Here is a 24,068-nt window from a genome sequence, read left to right on the forward strand (position 1 = left end):
ACATGCCTGTCTCATCGGAGGTCACCCATGGAATAAACTGGGACAGCCTCGGTCATGAATATTTATCTATCGAATATGCTATATTTGAATTGCATGCCAACTCTCACCACAATGCGAACAGCGTGTACCTCGTTCATCTAGCAACCATGACAAATTTCCCGTGTAACACGCACTCTGTTAACATTTGAAACATGTCTTTAAGTTATAGCAGCATTGTTATGGTCACTGGTACTATTGTATCAGTAGTTTGTCCCACAAAATTTTCTAGTGTGGTATGTTTTCATATAATGATAGCTCTTAAAGAAGAAAAGTTCAAATAACAGCAATTAAACTGATGAAGAGGCTGAATCATGTGAAAGCACAGGCCAAGATGCCTAGTAGGGATCGTGAATCAGTTACATAGCCAACATCTCCATTATAACAAGAGCTGTGGTACATGTGAAAGATGCATTTAAGAGTAATAGTAACTGAGTAAGAATAACTAAATATTAATCCTTAAAAAGGCAACTACAGTGCTCGCAAGGCGCTAAAACATGAAACAAAATAAAATAAAACTGTAAGCAAACTGCTTATCCACTAGAGAGCCTGTGTAGGAGAATGTGTAAAAGTAAGTTGGCCTGACGGTTTGATCCTAGCAGGATCTTCTTCAGAGGATAAATGACAAGTAACAGTAACAGAAGCGATAAAAACATGCACATAATACAGAAAGGATAATGAGCATGGTGAACACAAAGAGATAGATGTAAGGGGATTAGTAGACATGGGATGGAGAGAAGAAAGCAACAGGGATCGAAACGTCAGGCCAACTTACTTTTACACAAAACATGGAACAGAAAGAACTAAGAAATAAAACTACAAAGAATGAAAACATGAAGAAGCAGCAGGCTGTACAGAAATGGCAAGAAAGGCAATCTAACATATAACATTAAAATAATGAGTTTTCATGCAGGCTTGGTATCACCATGGTGCCACTTTTAACACCACTAAATAAAACATTGGTCTGACTCCTCCCTTCCCCTTCGTCTCTTAATTTCAATTTTTAGGCATCATTGGAATAAAGCCATGAAATGCAAGAGTCGCTACTTTCACTGGTTAATGTTAAGCTCTCCTTCTCTACAGATTCTCTACACCTGGAGATTTCTCTTTTGTTTCTGTTGTTTTCCCCTTGAGAATCTGGACTTTTCATGTACATGGTACTTTTGAGGAAGTAGCCTATAAACTTGGCTGAAGATGATTAACAATATATATCGTATGAACGGGATCTTACTTGATGCCAATTTGGCTCGCAATGTTCTTAGCACCCTGGTTCCCACTCACCGTTGATTCGTGTCAGTATCTCAAATGATTTCATTTGAAAAAAACCCCCAAAAAACAAGAGAATGATCCTCACTTTGTGTTCTTTTCATTCAATCCGCAGGCCAAGCTCGGTACATACATTGACAAGAAATGTCCCTTCACCGGTAACGTCCACATCCGTGGGAGGATCCTGAACGGGATCGTGGTTCGCATGAAGATGCAGAGGAGTATCGTAATCCGCAGGGACTACCTCCACTACATCCCAAAGTACAAGAGGTTCGAGAAGAGACACAAGAACATGTCCGTTCATATCTCGCCGTGCTTCAGGTTAGCCAGTGAATTCCTACATTAACAACTTCAGTACGGTCATTGGGTAAACTGATATGTAGAAGCACTGATATACATGGATGCAATAATAGTTAATGGGGAGGGAATGACCAGTTTATTAGGTTTGGCAGAAAAGGTGAATGGAGTTCAAAGGACTTGGGTGGTAAGAGGGAGGCCACTAGCACGGAATAATATATCATGTATACATCATGTATAGGTCATGTATACATCATGGATACATCATGGATATATATATTACAAATAACAACCTAATGAACTTCCTAATTAGGGAACACAATAAATTAAATTACATGCAATCATGTTTTTGTTGTTGAAAAAGTATAAGAAACGTGCCCTCCCACACTCATCCTCGCCACGCCCTAGCACCCCTTCTTCCCAATTGCTTGAAATTCCACTTAATGCCTTGTGTCCAAATTCGCTGAGTAGTTGGAATTTCTTAGTTGTCATTCATCAACTGTTGTCCGTCCACATTTTTGATGATCCGAACTCTGTAATTTATGTATAATTCCCTAATGAATTTCTCCTTTAGGAAATAAATCAATTTAATAACATTTGCTTCATTTGATAAGTATAAAATTAATAAATAACTTACTTATTTTGCAAACGTTCAAATATTTTTGAAAAAGTGATGTTACCTCATAGTGATCAGTGTGTAGTGATCACGGCATTATCCTTATCATAGAATGTAGTGGTGGGCAGGCAGGGATGTGCTCAGGATTATTCGAGTTGTGGGCGGATTTGTGCCATAGTGTGTTCAACATCCTGGGTGAGGGGGTCTTAAGAGTAGGAGTTCCCCCCTCCCCTTTTGAATATGTTTGCAAATGAGGTATGCTTAGATTGCAAATGGTGCAATCTTTACCTTATTCTGGAGTTAACTTCTGCGGCAACTATTCACCCATATTCTGGTATCGGTAAAATTTGTCAAATTAATCATCACAAAAAGTGTCGGGCAGATATGTTTAAAATACATACTGGACGGCATTCAGAACTGCCGGTCGCAGCCACCCACTGCTGCCCGGTTTGAGCACATCCCTGGTCAGTTAGTTATTCTCGCAGGGCGCAGTACAGTTTTTGTAAACAATCAGCAGGCCTTATCCCCTTTTGGGAAGTTTCTTTTTCCTGTGACAAAATGGAAATATTATACTCAATGGATAATGTGGAAGTTTTTACAAACATTGTTCATCTGTTACTTGGATTATCCTATCTCATGAAGGCACATTTTGCATGTATGTCTATTACATGTTGATTCCTTTCAGCCGTTCAGTGAATTAATATCTTGTAATGTATTTATGGTTGAGTTTCATTAATATTCCCAAACTGGTTTAGCTTACCAAAGAAATAGAGTTTTATAAAACCTGTGGGCAGTTTGAAATTGATGTTTGAGGGGTAGTATGTCTATATGATGATTTGCCCTGTCAGGTTTTCTTACATACTCTCTGTTTTAATTTACAGGGATGTCAACCTTGGAGATTCAGTGACCGTCGGTGAATGCAGGCCTCTCAGCAAGACCATCAGGTTTAACGTTCTGAAAGTCAACAAGGCACCCGGGTCAGAGAAGAAACAATTCCAAAAGTTTTAATGGGAATGTTTTTCGGTTTAAGATGAGTCTTTGTAGAAATGTTTTCTGTGTAAGATGAGTCGGTAGAAAGTGAGAAATAAACGAAAAAGCGATACATTGCCTTGTCATCATCTTTGGATCATTATTTTCTTTTTTTTTACAGAAATTATTGAGAAATCAATATATTTTATTGAAGGATAATTAAACTGCTCTTGAAGTACAATGGACCCCCAACTAATTCAAAACAGTCTTTTTGGTGTGGCTGTAAACTCATTCAAAATCTGTTGAAAGTTTTCGAGAAGCTCCTTTCGTTTGGGAAAGCCTGGGAAATTCATGAAATAAGTGCAAACTGTGACGTGAAGTGTTGCGCTCATCAAAATGTTAGCCCTTAATAAGTAAACCCCTAATTACAAGCCCACATATCTCATTTGAATAATGTGATGTTCCTCCTTTCAAAGAAAGCAATAAGATATTTCACAAAATTGTCTTAGGCCACAAACCTGTGTTTATCTCTGTGAAATGAAGGTTGTAAAGACAAAGGAATAACAAACAACATTAATCAGTCACCCCCTTTACAGTACATAATCAGTGTGCATAATTAGCCAATGTTTATTCATAAATAACACTAGAAGTTAGGAAAGACTTGTAAAATGTTCAATCTTTGATGGAATTTTTTGAGGGAGTTGCAGCTAGTTTCATGATATCTGATGCCCATTACAGTGATTAGGACAATTTTGTCCATAGGTGTCCATAGACCTTTAAAGTTTACAGCTCCACACTTTAGTTTCAAGCACCAAGTTGCCATTACAAATAAGGAAAAATACAAGAAAATATGGAAACGTGACTCCATATTTGGTGTTTTGTTTGAGTAGAGAATTTGAGTACAAATGGAAATGAGCAAAGAAAAATTACAACTGCTGGAAAGGGATTCAAACTTTGACCTCTGGGTTGCAACCCCAGAGCTTTACCAACAGAGCTATTCAGTGCTTGATGAGGTGTTGATCCCCTATGTAGCCATTTCTTAGCTGGGAAGGGTGGGGGGGGGGCGATGAAGCCATTGTACCTTGCATGCTGTGATACCAGAGCTCATGCTCTAGTTTCAGGAAAGAAATTTCAAGAGAAATTAGGTATATGAGTCATAGAAACCTGATAGAAATGTTAGAAAATGAATCTTTGGCTAGAAAGTAGTTTTAAGCAGTGACCTCTGGGTTACAAGCTAGAATCAGGCGCGTAGCCAGGAATTTGCCAAGGGAGGGGCCAATCTGTAGATTCGGCATTGCAAACTATCTAAGCGTAGAAAATTTTGGCGGAACATGCCTCCCAGATCGCTGGAAATGGCACTTCCCGGGCCTTGTTAGTTGCATCTTAGCATTTTCTCTTTTGAAAATACTAGCGATATCATAAAATCATTAATTTTTTTTTTTAAATATGCTCAAGGGAGGGCGGCTGCCCCCTTCACCCCCCTTCACCCCCCCCCCCCCCTTGGCTACGCGCCTGGCAAGAATGTCTGGTGTTGTACTCATTCTCATGTAAAGAAATTAGAGGAGTTACGTATTAGGCCTTTGGGCTGCTGAGGAGGTGTGGAGAAATTGACAATCCTGGACAGATGAAGGTAAATATATTGGGATTGGAAATACTACTACAGTTTCCTTCCAACAACCAAAAATAAACTGACCTTGGTTCAGTGCTTGAAATGGAAAAATGCAAAACAGTATAACTGATTTCTGAAGAATACAACAAGTTCCCATACATACCCTGTCCCCTCCAAGCATCCTCACCCACCCCTACCCCATCAAAGCAGGCAGGGTTGGGATGATCAACCTGCACTTCGGAATTTGTCAATAACATTCAGTTTAATTTCACATTAGGGCTGTACTACCCAGACGGTTGCCAAACTTTACAATGGGTGAATAATTACGTCGAGAATAAAAAATTAATATATTATAAAAAGAGAATAGGGCATGTTGTCTAGGCATACCCGAGGAAGTTGCAAACTCTAGCAACTGGGTACCTAAAGTGGGCAGCTCAGAACCCTACTGCGTACCTTGGTATGAAACACGTGGATTATAAGCACGAAATAACTCCATATACATTCCGAGCACTAGCAGCGCAGGGTGATTCGTCACGCACGTACTGGAGTTTTTGTACATGCTATACCGATTTTGTGTTAGTTTAAGCTGAACAGAAGCGAAAGGGTGTTTTGTAGGCAGGTATATTCATCTATATTATAACTGGTTCATCGGTTACGTATCAGCAATACTTGTTTACCGTTTGATACTACTACTGTAGAAAAGTGGCCATATCTAACACAGCTAACACTGTACAATATCTTGACTAGGTCTTAGTCGATTATATGTACTCTAGCACAATATCTGTTTTGTTACTACTTACTACTAGTACTAGCCGTGGCCGTGGGAAAGACCGGGGGCATAATTTCAACTGCTAAATGTACTGACATTATGTACAGCATGTACCAGTTCCACTACTGTGATTCGCGCTGGGAAGTCGTATTGATTAATATAACCAAAAGCCTTTGAACTTTTTAAATTTGAGACCTTAGCTTAGGAAAATTAAGCGAGGTGAAGTAAAATCAGCAGAGATCGCAACAGGCATTTATTGAAGATTCTTTACTCATGGCTAAATAGTTAGGCTAGGACAAGTTGTTGTACTGTCTACTGTGTAACACTAGTAACAGATGGTCAAGGTTGGTGTAGGTCTAACTTTTACTTAAACTTACAGTGCTTAGGGTTGAAAATGTCTCCCCATTGCAGTGGTAAATGGACAGTTTAAACTTGATGCAGGGGCAATACTGTCAACATAACTGGCTAACCAATACCATGATTGAGTTAAGTGCCAAAGCTGAAACTTGGTAAGGGAGTAATTATAGAATACAGGGCCACTCGATGATTCTATCTGAGCATCTAGATGCGCGGATGCTCAGTCTCACCCCAGTACATATGTGAGTAAAAAATGTCAAAATCCAAGTCCTTTTTTTCTGGATGCTTGGATGCGGAGTCACAAATTTCCTAAGTCCTTTCCTAGTACTTCTGTGTTGGAATTTTAGAGGGCGTCACACATGTACGGATGCCTTTTAAGAACGACACACTATTGATGTGGAATATCTTCGTACATGCGGGACTTTCAGTATTGGAAATAAGTGATGGTATATGGGAAAACTTACGAAATGTATCTAAGTCCATTCCTAGTACTCCCGGGGTGGATGCGCGGATGCGGAGTCAAAATGAAATATGTGATGGTATATGGGGAGACTTTCGAAAATTTTCTGAAGTCCTTTCCTAGTACTCCCGTAGTGGATGCGCGGATGGGGAGTCAAAATGAAATACGTGATGGAATTTTAGAGGGCGTCATACGTGTACGGACATGTACAGACACACCGCGCATCCGCTCATCCGGATGCTGTGAAGAGTTAATGAATGGCCCTGTATTCTATAATTGTACCGGTTTAAGTAGATATGTTATAATATGGGAGTAATTATAGAATACAGGGCCACTCGATGATTCTATCTGAGCATCCGGATGCGCGGATGCTCAGTCTCACCCCAGTACGTATGTGAGTAAGAAATGTCAAAATCCAAGTCCTTTCTTTCTGGATGCGCGGATGCTTGGATGCGGAGTCACAAATTTCCTAAGTCCTTTCCTAGTACTTCTGTGGTGGAATTTTAGAGGGCGTCACACATGTACGGATGCCTTTTAAGAACGGCACACTATTGATGTGGAATATCTTCGTACATGCGGGACTTTCAGTATTGGAAATACGTGATGGTATGTTGGTGTAAATTTGCGAAAAAAATGTTTCAATTGATTGCAGGGTCAAGACAGGAGGGGTCTTTTTCACCTTTTTCTGGCTATCACAAACATGAAACATCTGTTTCACATACATAGCTGTAATTTGTTTATCTATAAATATGGTAGAAAAGTTTCTTTATTCCCAAGGCCAAGTCCTTCCATTTTAAAGGAAAGCTACCAGTCCTTTTCTGCCTTTACTGTATAGATACATTCAGTAAATGGACTGTTTTTTCTACCATACGTGTACTTACATTCATGGACAGTATTGTCAACCATATATTTATCTACATTCAGTAAATGGACAGTGTATTGTTTACCATACATGTATCTACATGCATGGACTGTATTGTGTACCATATATCTACATACAGTACATGGAGAGAAATGTCTGCCATGCATTTGGAGCTTAAAGGTTAAATGATTGTGATAAAAGTTCAATGCCATGTCGTTTATGAATAATTTTCAACAGATCCATGAGTAATTGTTCATATCATTTAGGCATTTTTTGTTTTCTTTTTCAGTGGCTTTGAGGTAAGAGGTTATATAACATCATGTCCAGGCATCTACGGTTTGTTGCTAGGACTGTGTTTGTGAAGAATGGTGATGTGGATGGAGCCTACAGGACACTCAACAAGTAAGGTTTTATCTTGGCTTAAAAATAGTTGGTTTTGTGCTAGTACTGTAGATTAACATACTTTTCTATACACTAGCATTCAAAACCATTGGTTGGCCTGTTAGACCCGGCGAATGGAATATGACCTCTAACCCTCACTATACAGTAGGAAACATACCAATCATGGAGGGTCATGTGACATGCTCACAGGTACTACTACGTAGTACTATATTATTTAACTCTTTGTCAGGTTCATGAGGTAATGTAATATTGTGACGAGCCCGGCTCCTCTGATAGTAATACTATATCGGGACTCGCGATAGAAAGGTACTGGGGTTATCTTGATGCCATATTTATGCTTCTTCAGGAGATGTCTCGAATGGGAGAAAACAATGAGTTCACAGAAAAACAATTTGACGAGATAGCATTTGATTAATGATTCGGTATAATTTCTTCTGTCGATTCTCTTACAAATAAAACAAAATTACAATGATTTGACGCCATCAATTACGCATTTAGAAGGAGTTATGAAATGGTGACGAAGCAATGACGAAGCGACGAACTGATGACGGAGTCACAAACTTATGACGGAGTGATAAACTTGCGGCACCATGCCCCCTTTTATACCTTACTCTACCGAAATCCCGCTGCGCACAATCAGTAGGCAGCCAATAACCTGACCATCCTGTATTAACTTAACGATATAAAAATAAGTGCGCTGGCACTGATCTGCCCTGATTGGTTGGAAGTTTGGAAGTCAACCCCTTTTCTATGGAAACTTCCATAACACGTGAGAAGAACCTTCTCGAATGTTCCACAGACATAATGGAATCTATTTTGGGAAAAGGCCCTGTAACAAGATTCAATAAGATAGTTAAAACTTCTCGTGGGAAAACTGAATCCATGACCTAGATAAATATATAAGGGGCCTGTAAGGTGTCTCGATGGAGTTTTTCGGTAACATCAAAGAGATGGTATCACTGTTTCATAACAGTAAGCGTTCCGTAGACAACACTACTATAACAAGCATTTATGGTAAATTTGGTGCCAAGAAACTTTCTTTGGTTTGGGTGATAAATCTTGATAAATAAATAAATAAATCTTGATCTGCATTGGCCCTGACTACTAATATAACTATTAGAACCGTATTGCTTACGGCGGTCACTCCTTTCATATCATACGTGGTTGCTTGAGTGAAAAAAGGGCAAGGCTCCTTGTGTTGCTAAAGGAGCAACAAATCCTTTGTCTGCTATTCGTTTCTATGTACATTTGGGCATTGTCCTGATAAGATGCGTGCGTTTCCAACTTTTTGAAAGAAAATACTCAAAATGAAAACTTTGGAATTGAAAATTGCGGTGAGCAGTGGGAAAATGTACCACTTAGCTAGATTCCATTGTTCAAGTTCGGTTGTTTTCTGTTCATTCATATTGTCTAGTTATGCAAGGAATGTCTTTTTTTACACAGGAATAGGTTCATCTGTGGTACAGAGGTTGGGTAGACAATTTCACGTGGGACACAGGGACAGTGCCATAAATTCCCCCTGCTTGTAGAAAAATTGGGAGAATCAGACAATTACAGTAGCCTAACATTGGTTTAAAGGGGCAGGCTTACGGGACCTGTGTATTTTCCTATAGAGCCTATTTAGTGTTAGAAGGTGATTTCACTCGGTCTAGCCACAATCACTGCAGGACAGTCTAGTTATTTTGTTCCTTATTTAAGGTTTCAGGTGTTACAGTTGTTATTTCCAGTACTTACACTATTGCTTACATCAAGCATACCGAACTAATATCAGTTGAGTGCATACAACAGTTTGCTTTTGTAAGGAACCTGTGTTTGTTAGGTCACGTGGACAATTATTGATCATTACAACGCGACTTGATTTTTATTATGGCAGAGAATCAAGGATCCATTTTGTTGACAGCGTCAGTGACTATTGACAGGAATTAAGGGTTTCGGACCTGAGTTTATAGCAATAAGTTTTATGCGTAGTCTCTTTGTTTGGTTCCCATCCTAATATTCGTTTGTTCAGAAAAATGGTGAGGAATGCTGGAACTGTCCTTTGTCTACAGAAACAGTGGGGAGTTCATGCATTTACCTCGATCTCTACAAAACAATGATTGTATGAAGCCATGTTTGTTTGTTTTACAAGTGTAAAATTGGAAATTTTAGATGGTCGTTCTGTACAGTAACTTGTTAACTTGTAATCTAACTTCAAGAATGATAATATTGGTTTAAAAGAATAATTGCAAATTCTTGATAATCTGTTATATTTTGATGAAAGATGACCATTTGGTTTGCTTTCTTAAAAGCTCTCTGTCAAGGGACAACATCATCGATGACGTCAAGAGAAGAAGGTACTTTGAGAAACCATTCCAGAAGAGGAGAAGATTGGAATACGAAGAAATGAGATCTATATATAACAAGGAGATGGCCAGAAGGATTCAGTTTTTGATGAGGAAAAACAGAGAGGAACCTTGGCCTTTGTGATCATCTGAACCAGGTTTGTGAAGCTTTATCCCAGGGTTGTCCAACCTTTTGCAGAGGAGGGCCACGTGGAAAGATTATGATGAAGGAGTGGGCCGCATGAACCCTACGCTTGATTTTTCTATTTTTTGCCCGAAGCCCAAGGCAACAAAATGTGAGCACTGTGCGCGGAGCGCACTGATTTATTTTCCTTCCTGATAAAACAGATTAATAAAGTTCAGCCGCCCCCCTCCGCTGAGAGTGTCACACAAACTGGCCTGTATGCAGTTTTTTTTACCCAGAAGATTCAAATGATTGATTATAGCTTCAAATTGTTATCAATAAATCTGCTCACTAAAATTTCGCACCGTAGAGCATCTCTGGCGGGCCGGATGCAACCCTGCGGCGGGCCGGACTGTGGCCCGCAGGCCGTAGGTTGGACAACCCTGCTTTATCCCATTTATAAACATGTCTGCTCATTCATGATCAATATTAATAAAACTATAGTAGATTACCACATGGTTATAATAATTCTTGACTAATACTAGCGTCCATGAAATGGGATGATATTTAATCCTTATTTAAAATACGAACACTAAATAATTGGTGTGTTGTACAATTCCCGCTAGACTTCATTAAAATATTAGCCAGATAAATACTGTTGGTCTGTTTAGGACTGTTGACTGTTTGTGACCTTAGTTGATAGTTGTCGATCGCAATGAGCTTTTAACGGACCCTAACACATTGAATAACTGATGAGTGCAAATGGCTATTTTCTTTTAAACACTGGCGTTTGTTTAGGTCACTCGTAAAATTGTTTTCATGTTATTGGTTCCATTCGTGAATCAGGTAAGTTTAGTTGTGAATCTACAAACACTGCTGACTGCCAGTCAAGAAAATGCTACATATTTTGTTTCACAACAGAATCGGAACTTAAACCAACCAAATTTTCATCACTCATCTCTATAAATGTTTAGATATGTTGCAGACTTGATTTATGTTGAATTTCCATACATTTCAAATTGTTGGTCTGGTACAAACTTCAGCTTTCAATCTCACAGTCTCAACTTTTCCAATTTAAGTTTTCTTCTTGTTCATATATCCTTTGCAGATATGGTATTTCCTTCAAATGTTCAGAGATGCAACTGCTGGTTTGATGCTTGCAGAGGAAACCGTGTGAATGTGAAAGAGAAGTTTCCTCTGATGTCGCAAGAAAGGTTGTAATTCCCTACAACAGGATGGCATGGAATGGAACATTTCAAAAAAAAATGGAACAAATAAACAGTTTTTTTTTCTTCTCAAATCCTAGCATTGGATTGATGGACAGTACGCTGGAGAGCCAGACTAATATTATCAATAGAAATTTTCATCTTAGGAGATCAATTACCTTTTGTGTTTGTATAGGTTGTGATGAAGAGACTTGGCCTAGAAGAGACTGCATAAGTATGTATTGGAAGGGCTTGATCCACTTATGTCACAATTTCACTTTATTACCCTTAGTAAGAGAAAACATTTCAATATATGTATATTTTCTTCTTACTTTGCAAGGTACAGGTAGGGGTGTGAGCATGTGGAGTAAGATTGTTTTGTCCTCTACGTCCATAAACTCAATATGAGGAGCACTGTATGGTTAAGTATTGAATGGTGGAGTAACAGAAGGTGGTCAGGTTGGTAGTATGGGGTGGCGCGGACGGGATGTTGAGAAAGAATATACTACTTTAGGTACTGATGTCTTTATTCTGTGATGAAATAGTATTGAAAGAGATACCCACTCCAGGTGTCAAATCAGTTCTTATTCCTGTTATCTGGTTATATTTCTATCATATTACAACCATGTCTCAAGCATGTTGGAAGCATGCCTTAACCATGCCTAGACCATGTGGCAATTATATCCAGGGTATGTAGGTACAGTCATTGATCATTTTCACATGTGCTATCAATTTTAATTTCACTCTGGAAGGTTAATCTGTGCCTGCTGTAAATGCAGCCACATAATTATAGGCTGGTTGAAGGAATATACTTTTTTCTGAGAATGTTGCAACAAGCTGATAATATATTTCACACTGTTTAAATAATCCGTCTCATTTTGTTATTCTTTTATTAGTCTTTCCTGACTTGAGTGGAATCAGTGAAACATATCACTGCATTCATCTCTAACGTGTCGAAATTATTGATTTAATTTTTATAAACAATATAACAGATGGAGACACAAGCTGGTAGTGAACACAACAATGGTCATTGTAGTTTTGGAAACCATTGACTGAATGCGATACTTCTTCACAGCTGGTTGGTTCTTCTTATGTACACATATCTATCAGCGAACAATACCAGAATTAAAACATTTTTAGAGGGAGAACTTTTAATTTAAGTGAAATTGTTTTGTCATCATTTTATGCGATGGTTAGATAAATTATGATTGTCAGGATTTATGCTAGTATTCCAATGCAAATGTGACTATTGTTATGAGTTACAGACCGGTCAACTCTCCCGGTTTTACCGGGAGATTCCCTGTTTTCACCCGAATCTCCTGGTTTCATATTCTATTCTCCCGTTTTTTAATGTTTTATCACTTGCAACATTTCTGAAAATAGCCAACAGTTAGTCCTATGCTAATTCGCGTAATAAGTGTAATAAAAAAATAGATTGATTGTTTACAAACACGTTACGACTGACAGTGCGGGACGCAATTTTTTCCCCAAACTGAACTTACACTGAATTATTTCCTCGATTCTGATTGGCTCTCAGCGAGCACGTGATATACTTAAGTATTCAACATGGATCCCTCCATACTCTGTCGATATCAGTATGATCAACATGAACAAATTCAAGATATTCACATTAGCAACTTTCCAGCACATTTGGTAGGTTTATATGAACGAAAGTATATAGTGTTCTTAACACATTTCATTACATTCGAAGTTGCGATACTTTGTTTTATAACCATAAATTCAAAATGTATTCACTCAATGAATCACAATAGGCCTAGTCGAATATGCAGTGGCCATCAAGACGGCGAGCAAGTGTGTGCCAACCATTGAGTGTATACAAAACAGGATTCATTGATAAAGGCAGACTACCATTCCGGTTTGGATCAGCCAATCAGAATCGAGGAAATAATTTCAGCGCCAGTTCAGTTTGGGGGAAAAAAATGCGTGCGGGACTCTCAACCAATAGCAGGCTGCTTTGTAAGTTCTCGGACTTCGCGCAAGGTTGTTATTGTACGTTGGCCTAGCCCTTGGTCGAGTCCTGAATAGTAATGTTCGCATACATGCTATTTGTATACGACCGATCAAGGAAAGTATCATCATAACTGCCGACGTTTCGTGAGGGAATTGTTTTTTGTGGATTTCTAACTTGGTTTATGGAAAAAAAAAACATAACTTGATATATAATGGATTACTCACGTGGGACATACTAATCTCCCGTGATCAGTGCCAATACAGGGACAAACTAAAACGAATGACAGCGAATGACAATTGACTTTGTACAGGGTTAATTATCATTTACGAATGACAACGAAGGACAGTGTTGAGTGGAGATAGAATGATTAACGGAGTGGAGTAAATGCGGTTATTGGAATGAAAAAAAAATGATTTGAGGAAAATCGCATGTTACGTGGTTGCAGGGTTTTGGTGTAATTTACGGATAGAAACCACAGGGAAAGTTTTTGTGTGAGAATGCGCTTGAGTGCTGTGCTTTTTACCTCTGTAGATTTATATAGAAAGATAACTGAAGCCGTTTCAAGGTTATAGTATTGTTAGTTTCTAACAATTAATATCGGAAAAATTACGTTAAATTTACTTTTTTTAAATCAGACTTACAATTTCGCTTACTATAAGGTGCGTTTTTTTCTTGTCCGTACTTTAGTAGATCTAGATACCCACGAAGTCTGAACTGTGATGTCCGGTTGAAGCAAATGGCTGTGCTGTCATTACTGTCATTTGTTTTAGTCAACGAAATTTTTTAGTGTGTACAACATATTGTCATTCGTTATGTGTAACGCAATTGTCATTTGTTTTAGTAACACCCCCAATACAATTGGAGACCTTTTTCGTGCCGCGATTGAACAGCCTTGCCTAATGTTACAGCCCCGTACTGGAGTTGTGTGTAGGCCCAACTACAGTAGTCAGTACTAAGCCTGGCTACGCATGACAATCGGTCCCAGTTTTAGGCTTGCTGTAGAGAGACTGAGAGCCAAATTTTTGTCAAGCTGATCTAGAGTAGACCGAGGTAGATCTTGGATGGTAAGAAAGTGACCGCCCAGGATAATGGCAGAGGATCAGAAACGACCAATCGAACAACCTAACACTGATGAGGAAGATGAACAAGTTAATCCCATTCAGCCCAGTACTAGCTGCAGTGGGTGGCAATTTGAATAGCAACGTCAGAAACAAGGCTACATCATCATCAGGCTCAACTAAGTATAAAGTTTCAGATAAATTCGCTTGGACTAGTTCATACCCTATACGGTCTGTATCGAATGACCCGCACAAGTTCCATTATATTCCTCGTGGTAGGAATGTGTCATGTGGTCACCAAGGACTAACTGATGTGGAAATTTATTGTTGCAGAGCAAGTCATAAAACAAAGGTGGATTCTTGAAAGAAACAAAATACTTTTTTTTTTCAAGTGTGAGGAATATGTCACATGACAAAAACGTGTTGAAGGCTGAAGTATAGTGACTAATTTTCTTGTTCATCATAATTTACCTCTAGCAACTGCAGATCATCTTGGCCCATGTTTAAAGAGGCCTTCCCAGACAGCAAAATTATAAAATCTTATGCATGCGCCAAGACCAAAACAACCGCAATCCTCAATGAGGTGCTTGCGCCAGAATGCCATGAGTGTATTGTTCGGCAATGCAAAGTGAATGCATATAGTGTTGGGACAGATGGATATAATGACACTAGAGTTAGGAAAATGAATCCTTTTAGTTTACAAATTGTTGATGTGAATCGATCCAAGATTGTCATTAACCAGTTTTTTGACATGTGTTTAACGGAAGGAGGGCACAGTGCTAAATCTACAGTACGCACCATCTTTAGTGCAATTGAGGACCGCTTTGCCCAAGATATGATGCCGTGGAATAACTGTGTCGCTCTTAGCATTGACGATACTAATGCTATGATTGGCAAGAATAATTCTATTGCTTCTCGCTCCACGAACAAAAATCCACAAATATTTGTTGGTGGGTGCCTATGTCATCTTGCCCACATCGCTGCTAGTCATGCCAACGATTATTTCAGTGATACTTTGGGGCTAAATGAAGAAAAGAAAAAGTTTGCATAGACTGTTACTACTGGTTTGATAAAAGCTCAAAACGCAAAGGAAAGCTCTTAGAGTACTTCGAGTTTTGAGACCAGGAGTAGCGATCCATTTTGAAACACCTGTCAGTGAGATGGCTATCCCTGGAATGCTGTGTGTCAAGAATTCTGAAGAAGTACCCAAGCCTAAAGTCATAATTTTTAAGTGAACATTTTGTTGATGCAAGATTCCAAAGACTGCATGACTGTTTTTCAAACCCCGTGTTAGAACCTGCTCTGCTGGTTCATTGCAGCAACAATGCCCCTGTTTACAAGTTTCAATATGCTGCTTCAGATGGATGAACCCACAATCCACATCTTCAAAAATTCAATGAAGAGTCTGGGGCGCAAATTGGCGAACCGTATTGTCCAGCCAGAAGTCATGAAAAAAGTGCAATCGGTCACTGAACTAGACCTGGATGATGAAACAATCTTCAGAAACACAAAGGACATATTCCTAGGTGGCACAACCAAGTTCACTTTAACCAGTCTACTTAATGATGGAGGATATAAGTAACATTGAATATACAAAGTTCACAGATGCAGCTCAGAGTTTCTTCAAATACTTTCTCAAGTATATTCACTCGAAGTTCCCACTAGATAACCAAGTGATTAATAACGCTTTATGGGAAGATGTAGAACGGTTCACGGATATCAACTGGGGCCACATTGCGTGTTTTCTGCAAAACTTTTCGTCAACAACAATAGTACAGGATACGAACGTTGAATTTGATGATCTCTATGATGAATACTGTGATTATGAAACTCTCAGTGATGAGGACATTGGTGACGCCGCTTGGGAGGAAGCTAAGGTTATTGATTGCGCGGTTTGAAGATGGCCCTGATACAGTGCATTACAGAATGGATGTTTTGTGTTGGTATCTCGCACAAATGAACATGCCTAAAACCTCAGAGAAAAAAATTCAAAATCCTTGCAAAGATGGTCAGCATCGTATTAGCAATTCCCGATGCAGTAACGCTGAACAGGAAAGGCATTTGAACAGTGTAGTTCGCAAGAACAAGACAGACAGTCGGTCAAGTCTCAAGCTTGATGGGACTATATCTAGCATACTAGCCATGAAGTCACAGTACCCATAGTCCACTGTTCCCTGTTTCAAATGGAAGCTTACTAAAGACACCCTGGAGAAAGCGAAGCGAGCTGCTGTAAACTACAACACGAAACACTGATTGGATGATTCTCTCACTGTATTGCCTAAGTAAACTATACTTATTTATATCCTTTCAGTTGAAAATTACCAACTTCCCTATTTTCCCCTTATTCTCCCTATTTTTTGGGCCCTGAAAAATGTTATTCTCCCTATTTTGGGGTCAAACAGGTTGACAGGTCTAAAATTTTCACAGATATTTTCAAAATCTGCATGAATTAGCAGTGAGCAGAAACTAGGTCCTCTTTGGAAGCATAATAAGAAATTTGTAAAGCGCTCTTATCCAGAACGTGGAATTGGCTCAAGACGCTGTTCAATGTAAAATGAAAACAAAATATATCTCCTGATCAAAAGCAAAGTTTGAGAGGGTGAGCCTTTAGTCTTTCTTTAAAAGAGTATTCCGGGGTAGCAATTTTATTATGCTGAACCAATGAGTTTCAAGTCTCGGAGCAGACAATGTAAAGGATGAGTCAGCATGGTAAGACTTTGTTGCAGGTTGAACAAGATTAAGACTGTGAGGAGAGTAGACTGCGACCAGGTGGTGTGTAGACGGAAGTAAGACTAGATAGATATAATCAGGGGCAGTATAGCATGCAAACACCGTTATGTCAGAAGTAGGTTTAAACGATGCACGGTATCTTAAACGAGTATCTTAAATGATACACAGTATCTTAAACTATACACAGTATTTTATTGGTAACCAGTGCATACCTCGATATAAGTGTTATTATGTGATCATCCATTTGGTAGTTCCACTCATGACAGTCGCGATTTGCACGGTTAGACTTAGTTAATGATGATAAAAATCTTTTGAACATGATTGTCGTAATCGAGTCGAGTAGAGAGGTGATAAAAACATTGACACAATTGAATAAGCACTGAATGAAGTACACAGTTCTATATTTAAAAAAATAGTCCGTACAAGAAAGTAGGGCTTTTTTTAATGATAAGTAGTTAATATGTGACTTCACAGAAATGTTTCGGTCGACAGTAATAGCCAGGTCTAATTGTGTACCCCTGTTTGATTGAATACGATGTATTCATCGCAGCATCACATCACAGAAAGTGAAGCTTCAATTGATCTGTAGGGACCCTCATTTAACCTGATTAATATATCATGGTTTATTAATTTGAGACGATTAAGTAGTTCATGTTTGTCGTATCTAATGCATTTACATTTCACCTCTACCCCTCTCTTACCCCCACCCCCAAACACCCCATGTCTAATATTAATAGACAAGAAGTCATACTCATTAAGTCAGCTTGTGATATATACAATATTGTATGCTTTATTAAATTGATGTCACATGACTTATTCACATCTTAACTCTACCTTAATATACCCCATCAGTCTCTCTCTTCCTTCCAATGATATTGTGGCGGTTGATATAACTATTTCAATGCCTTCCACCATTTAGGATGGTTTTCTTTCTTTAACATTCTACATTACTTTAAGAACAAGTATTTCACATTTCCCTACCACCCCACCCCTTCCTTCCCCAAACCCACATGTCTATAATATCAATAGACAAGTAGTCATATTTAAATAATAATCATCACCTCCCCCCCCCCCCCCGCTCTGCTAAGATTGTATATAGTTGACATAACTTTTTGAATTTCCTTCTAAGAACCCCCCTTTCCCCACTTGTGTTATTCCTCCCCATTCCGTCCTATCAAAACATATACTATGATCATTAAATACTAATATCACTTACTTTTGTAGTAATATTTGAATGATCAACATTTAATGACGTAACAATAATGATTACAATATCAACCCCATAAGAATATACAGATGGTCCATCCTTTATACACAATGATATACACAGTAGGTTTCCAATAAAGCAAAGCCAGTTTGCAAAATAATTACATTAATGTACCAAAGTAGTTACATAAAAAAAGGAAATAACCTAACGTAGGTATAAATCCATGTACATTATTTCACATGACATAGTATATTCAAGCTCCGACTGTTCATGATGAATCCTCATTGACGGTAAGCACTCACATATGTTGTCATTCATCTGGCCATGTATGTCATTGTATTGTGTATCCCAGAGAGAGTATTTCTAGATACAGATAATGAAAGCTGCAGTAATCACAGTTATGTGATGTTTGTTTGACCCTCAAACTATTTACAATCATGACGGCAGTTGCTGCAACTTCCTTAGTTATGTTGTTGATAAAGCAATTTACATTAGACGCTCATGTGTCTTCTATATACCGAGAGTATTTTCAAGGACAGGAGAACCAGGATTGAGGTTGTCTTCAATAACCTGTGTATGCCGTGTATTCACCTATCATGATCATTGCTTCTGTAGAAAGTAAAGAAAAAACAATAATACAAAATATGAGCTTAACTATTCTATGATATAAATATTGACGGGGATATCTTTCCAACAAACTTTGTCTGTGTCTTAATTGTGACATGGGATTAATAATTATAGATGAATTTGTTTCACAACAATCTACGCATATAAAGTCATTACTAGAAATAGGCGAATAGGTACCATGTGCATACTACAGATTTGGTGGTTATAACTATTTGTTTAAAGTTGTTGATTTACCAATATAGTGGGATCCAAAATGAAGTAAATGTTGAAAGGAACATGCATTTTACATTGCTGTAAAACTTCATTTGGGTTATTAATCATATACGCAAATTAACTCGGGGAAAACTAACGGGTTAATTATAACAATGGAATAGAGCGAATTGGTTTATGACTAGAACAAGATTCAAACCAGTGACGGTTGAGTTAAAACTCGCTGGTTCGACCTGTTTTAGTGATCAAGTTGTTACTTCCCATTATTTATAATTTTACAGTGCTATAGATATCCGCTGTTCATCCACTTGCATAGTTTTACTTGAGAAACCGAACTTATCTTGAAATCCCCTCCCTGCCGGTTTCTAGGTTGCATTGCGTGAAGCTAAGGGGGGGGGGGGGTGGTGGGGGTGGGGGGTTGATCCATGTTTACACGGTATGGAAAGTAAATTGACATCCCTACTGTAATATATCCATTGTATGTCTACTGATATTTATCTACTACATATTTTAATCTACAATGTCCTTGCAGTTTGTTTATTTATGACATTTATGTGACATTTATTGTAACTTACAGCTGTCTCCATCTCACTGAGTATATCATTCCACGCTAGGGTCACAGTCCTCTCAATAAACATTTATTACCATTATGATAATAATACTACTACTACTACTACTAATAATAATAATCATAATAATAATCATAATAATAATAATGAGGGCTTATAAGCACATCATGACTCTAACTTTAATATTTTCCTGTTATTTTTCTTAGTGAGTTAAATCACTGATGTCTTCCCAAATAGTACCTACTAAATACGTGGTACTTACCAGCCAACCACCAGATTCTTGATCGAGCAGATATTGCTGATCCCACTTACTGGTGTCAGGAATCCAGAACACTGAAAGAAAAGAAATCGGTATGTCAATGAAATAATATATGCACTGTATATGATGAATGAAACAATATTATTTCATTATTGACGGCTGACGTTAATTGTGCGTAACGATCTACAAACACAAACTTGAGCATATCAACACTTATACGAGTAATTGTATGCCTAATAATCACAGAAACCCCATCAGAAGCCAAATTGACTATATCATAGCCCCATTAAACTTCAAATCTATTAATATCGAAGCTCGAGCTTATGATGGCCTTCATATTAACACTGATCACAAAATCATTATAAGTAGTTTCACCCTAAATAACTCAACAAGAAGACAAATTTATCCAGTCAATAAGACTGTTGAAAGTAGTAACTCCTGCTATCTTAAATCAAACAAAATTGACTATAATAAAAACGTAAGTAAGACATTAAACGAAACCACTTTTTCCCAATCACCAGCTACTTATTTGAATGAACAGTCAACACTTTGTTTAGACAATGCCCAAAACTTAAATCCACCCACTAAAGGTACGTTTTAATAATACTAACATAGCAAACTTATCCAAGAAACAAAAAGAGCTTAGACTCCAAATTGATGACTGTAAAGATATTGATCAAAAGAGAAAGTTAAAAACTAAAATGAACAAAATATTTAAACAACAACATTCTCTAGTCAAAACTGTACATGAAGAAAAATTAATTGACGAAATTTCCGAAATTGAAAATTGTAAGGATGACTCCCACCTTTTCTTTAAAACAATAGGAGTAGTACAGCAAAAACAAGTAAGAGAGACCCCATTACCGTTAAAATTGGCGATAAACACATAGGAGATACCGACGCAAAAATTAAAGAAATCAGCAAACATTTCGGAAAGACTTTAAACTGCAATATCCCAGATCCCAAACCAAACGTGTTTCCAGAAAAACTAAACACGCCATTTGATGAAGTTGAAATTAAACGAGCAGTCTCATCCTTAAAAAATAATAAAACCTCAGGTTGTGACAAGGTCACATCCGAACATCTCAAATATGCCCCATGCACACTCAAACACATAGCAAATATCTTAAATAGTAAAGCCGAATCAGGAGAATTACCAAATTGAAATTAAACAAGGAATCCTAACTCCTATCCAAAAACCGGGAAAGACTAAAGGTCCACCAGAAAACTTAAGACCAGTCATTTTCTTATCAACACTAAGGAGAATGCTTGCGGTTTGTGTGGCCAGGAGGATTCGTCCGTTAATTGATGAGCATGTCCTGCCAATTACTCAGACTGCCTACACTTCAGGACGTTGCACAGCTGAACTCGTCTTCGCTTTCAAAGAGCTAGCAAAAAAAGCTATAGCATCCGTAGGTTACATTATAAATCTATTGATGCTAGAAATGAGCAAGGCGTTCGACACAATTCAAAGATGAACCTTTCTTAATGACCTAGATCAGGTTCTTGACAACGACGAACTTCATCTGATATCACTGCCAATCAATAACGTCTCCTACACCGTCAAACTAGAGGACAAATTCGGACTTCTTTTTAACACTAACATTGATTCACCACAAGGATAACTTATCTAGCCAACTCTTTAAAATAAGATGATAATGATATCGATGCAGTTATCCTGCCATCTGATCATGATTACAGCACAACCACCATTTTAGTTTTCAAATTAGACCAACAATACGCTGATGATATCTCTTGGGCATCAACTGGTCAGCATATACTGCAAGATATCGAAAAACGAGTTTCTGAGAAACTGGCAGGACGGAATCTGAAAATCAGTTGCACAAAAACTGAGATATTTTCAATCACAAGAAAAGGAAATGAAAGTTGGAAGAAGTGTAAATATATTGGAAGCTTGCTGGGAAGAAGATATTACCGAAGAATTGGTATAACCAACGGCGCTTTCAACACACTGTCAAGTATTTTCAAAAGCAAGAACATAAGCCGAAACATTAAGCTTAGAATTTTCGAGGCTTTATTGAAGAGTATTTTTTTTTGTACAATTGCGAACTGTGGGCACAACGAAGGATCTTGATCACAAAATTGACACTTTTTAAAGGAGAATACTTCGTAATATTCTCAACATTAGATGAACCAAATAACAATTGGTTATTAAAAGATGAGCTATACCAAATCAAACACCAACCAAACACCTTGGTCATCCATAGTCGCACATAGAAGATTGATATTTTTCGGTCATGTAGCAAGACTCCAGGAGGACGCTCCAGCAAAGGTTGCTCTAAGAGAAGCATTGAGACATACTGCTAAACCAGTAGGAAGGCCCGTGACTACCTTGCTTGGAAAAATAAAGTCGCAATTTAAGGACGTTAACATTAACAATTTCGAGGAAGCAATAAACCTTGCGCAAGATCGTGATACGTGGCGGAGGTTAATCACTGAGCATGTCTGATAGACGAGATTCAACTTACTACTTACTACTACGTTAATCAATCCAACGAGAAACCGACGTGAAGTTATATTGGAACCTGGTGTATACATCTAACATGTAAAAGTGATGTCATAGCTTTGGGACTAAGCAGGTCTTGATTTATACTCGTGAACAAGAAATGTCAAGTGAAAAATATACTTGAAGTATATAAGCAAAGTAATAATAATAAAAAGAAAAATAATATTAAAACAACAGCAATTGTTCAATGTATACTAATTATATAAGAGTTATCCCCAAATAAATAGTTGGAGAGGATAATATAAAGTTTGAAAATATAATTGAACGTCCCTAAATACTGTACATATTCACACACTGCCCAGGAGTCGGGCATTCCTTACAATGTAAACGGACATTGCACAGGTGTACGGCAATGCCTGTGTACCTAACACATCTCGGGTGTCGGGCACTTCACCGAGGTCGGTCTCTGCACGGGTGTTAGGCACGCTTTACATGTAATCCTAACAATGGTTCTACATTTTTAATACAAAAAAAAATATGTTTATGGCTGGCTGTTTCACTTGACCACAACGCCTGGTATATATATACCTGCAGTTAAGATCTGACCAATCAACAGTCATTATTTAACCTGTCTGAATCGTGACCAAAAGGGGTCAATTCTTCAATCTATACGTCGTGCATGTCTTAACATGTCCCAAATGCATGTACAGGCTATTATCAGGGAGTTATTTTCCGTAACAACTCCCTGCTATAAACCACGTACTCTAAGAATAGATACGTTGTCTCAATACGAGCTAAATAGAAAGGTTCCATCTAAAATTAGCTTTGGTGATAACATATAAAAAAAGAGGTAATTCCCGCTACAATATGATTAAAGGTTCGTCATCTCATTTCAAGTACACGTTGTTCACTCTCTAAATGCCTTGATTGTTAACTTTTGCGGGGATTTCGCAGAATTCATTTTAGTTTTGTTTTTCTCTATTCAAGTGTAAGATGTGCTAATTCTGTTTCATATTTATTAACAAATATTCCTGATGATGAAACCGTACTTTAACTAATAACTACAAGCGTCAAATTGTAGAACATTTCTAAAATAATTTTGCCAAATCAATAATTGTTCACATTTTTTTAAATATTATTAAATGATGATTCGTCGCATTTCAATGCAGATGGTTCACTCTCTATAAATTACTTAATTTTAACTTTATTCTACCGAATTCTGTATTTATTGGCCAATCTAAGTGCAGATTTGCAAATTAATGTTCATAAATATTAATTAAATTTCAATTCAGACTTGCATTGGAAGTAGAATATTTCAAAGCATTGTTTTAGTTATTCTTAATTTCAGACTAGTAACAAATGTCGCTTCCGTTCATTTCAGTTATTTCGGTGTATCATAATTCTAAAGCAATGTTCAGCTCGCAAACTACAGAACTTGATGAACCGCGATCGTGACTTTACGGAAAAATGGATGATTTTCTCTAATAAATGGAGGGCGCATGTGTGCAACACACATCTGACTATGGTCGTCGTTGTTCCCTATACTACATACATAAGTAACTCTCACACTCAATCACGGCAGAATAGTTGCTATAAGCCTTAGTTATCTCTCATATATACTGATTAGAAACATATTTTGTCAATTAAAATCGCTAATCTACTGCGATTATCATTTG

General features: G+C 37.9%; 3 protein-coding genes across 5 annotated transcripts in view; 2 read left to right on the forward strand and 1 right to left on the reverse strand.

Moving 5' to 3' along the window:
- LOC139983840 (small ribosomal subunit protein uS17-like) overlaps positions 1-3,317 on the forward strand; it is a 14,692-nt gene extending 11,375 nt beyond the window's left edge. For both annotated transcript variants that reach the window (XM_071997659.1, XM_071997660.1), the window contains exons 4-5: positions 1,418-1,623; positions 3,097-3,317. In XM_071997659.1, the coding sequence (XP_071853760.1) occupies positions 1,418-1,623; positions 3,097-3,223 (333 nt within the window). In that variant the 3' untranslated portion in view covers positions 3,224-3,317. The remainder of the gene's footprint in view (positions 1-1,417; positions 1,624-3,096) is intronic.
- A 1,941-nt stretch (positions 3,318-5,258) lies between these two features.
- On the forward strand, positions 5,259-12,160 carry LOC139982932 (small ribosomal subunit protein bS21m-like). Of its 2 annotated transcripts, none has more exons than XM_071996144.1 (4): positions 5,259-5,412; positions 7,531-7,643; positions 9,932-10,122; positions 11,197-12,160. In XM_071996144.1, the coding sequence occupies exons 2-3, from the start codon at positions 7,561-7,563 to the stop codon at positions 10,107-10,109; spliced, it is 261 nt and encodes an 86-aa protein (XP_071852245.1). In that variant the 5' UTR covers positions 5,259-5,412; positions 7,531-7,560; the 3' UTR covers positions 10,110-10,122; positions 11,197-12,160. The 2 variants fall into 2 exon arrangements, with proteins under 2 accessions (XP_071852245.1, XP_071852246.1); XM_071996145.1 differs by having other exon boundaries at positions 5,274-5,408.
- A 2,542-nt stretch (positions 12,161-14,702) lies between these two features.
- LOC139982926 (uncharacterized) overlaps positions 14,703-24,068 on the reverse strand; it is a 45,464-nt gene continuing 36,098 nt past the window's right edge. The window contains exons 16-17 of the mRNA XM_071996129.1: positions 19,929-19,999; positions 14,703-18,869 (exon numbers count right to left, since the gene is read on the reverse strand). Of these exons, the coding sequence (XP_071852230.1) occupies positions 18,861-18,869; positions 19,929-19,999 (80 nt within the window). The 3' untranslated portion in view covers positions 14,703-18,860. The remainder of the gene's footprint in view (positions 18,870-19,928; positions 20,000-24,068) is intronic.

This window comes from Apostichopus japonicus, chromosome 16 (assembly GCF_037975245.1).
Source record: "Apostichopus japonicus isolate 1M-3 chromosome 16, ASM3797524v1, whole genome shotgun sequence".
NCBI lineage: Eukaryota > Metazoa > Echinodermata > Holothuroidea > Aspidochirotida > Stichopodidae > Apostichopus > Apostichopus japonicus.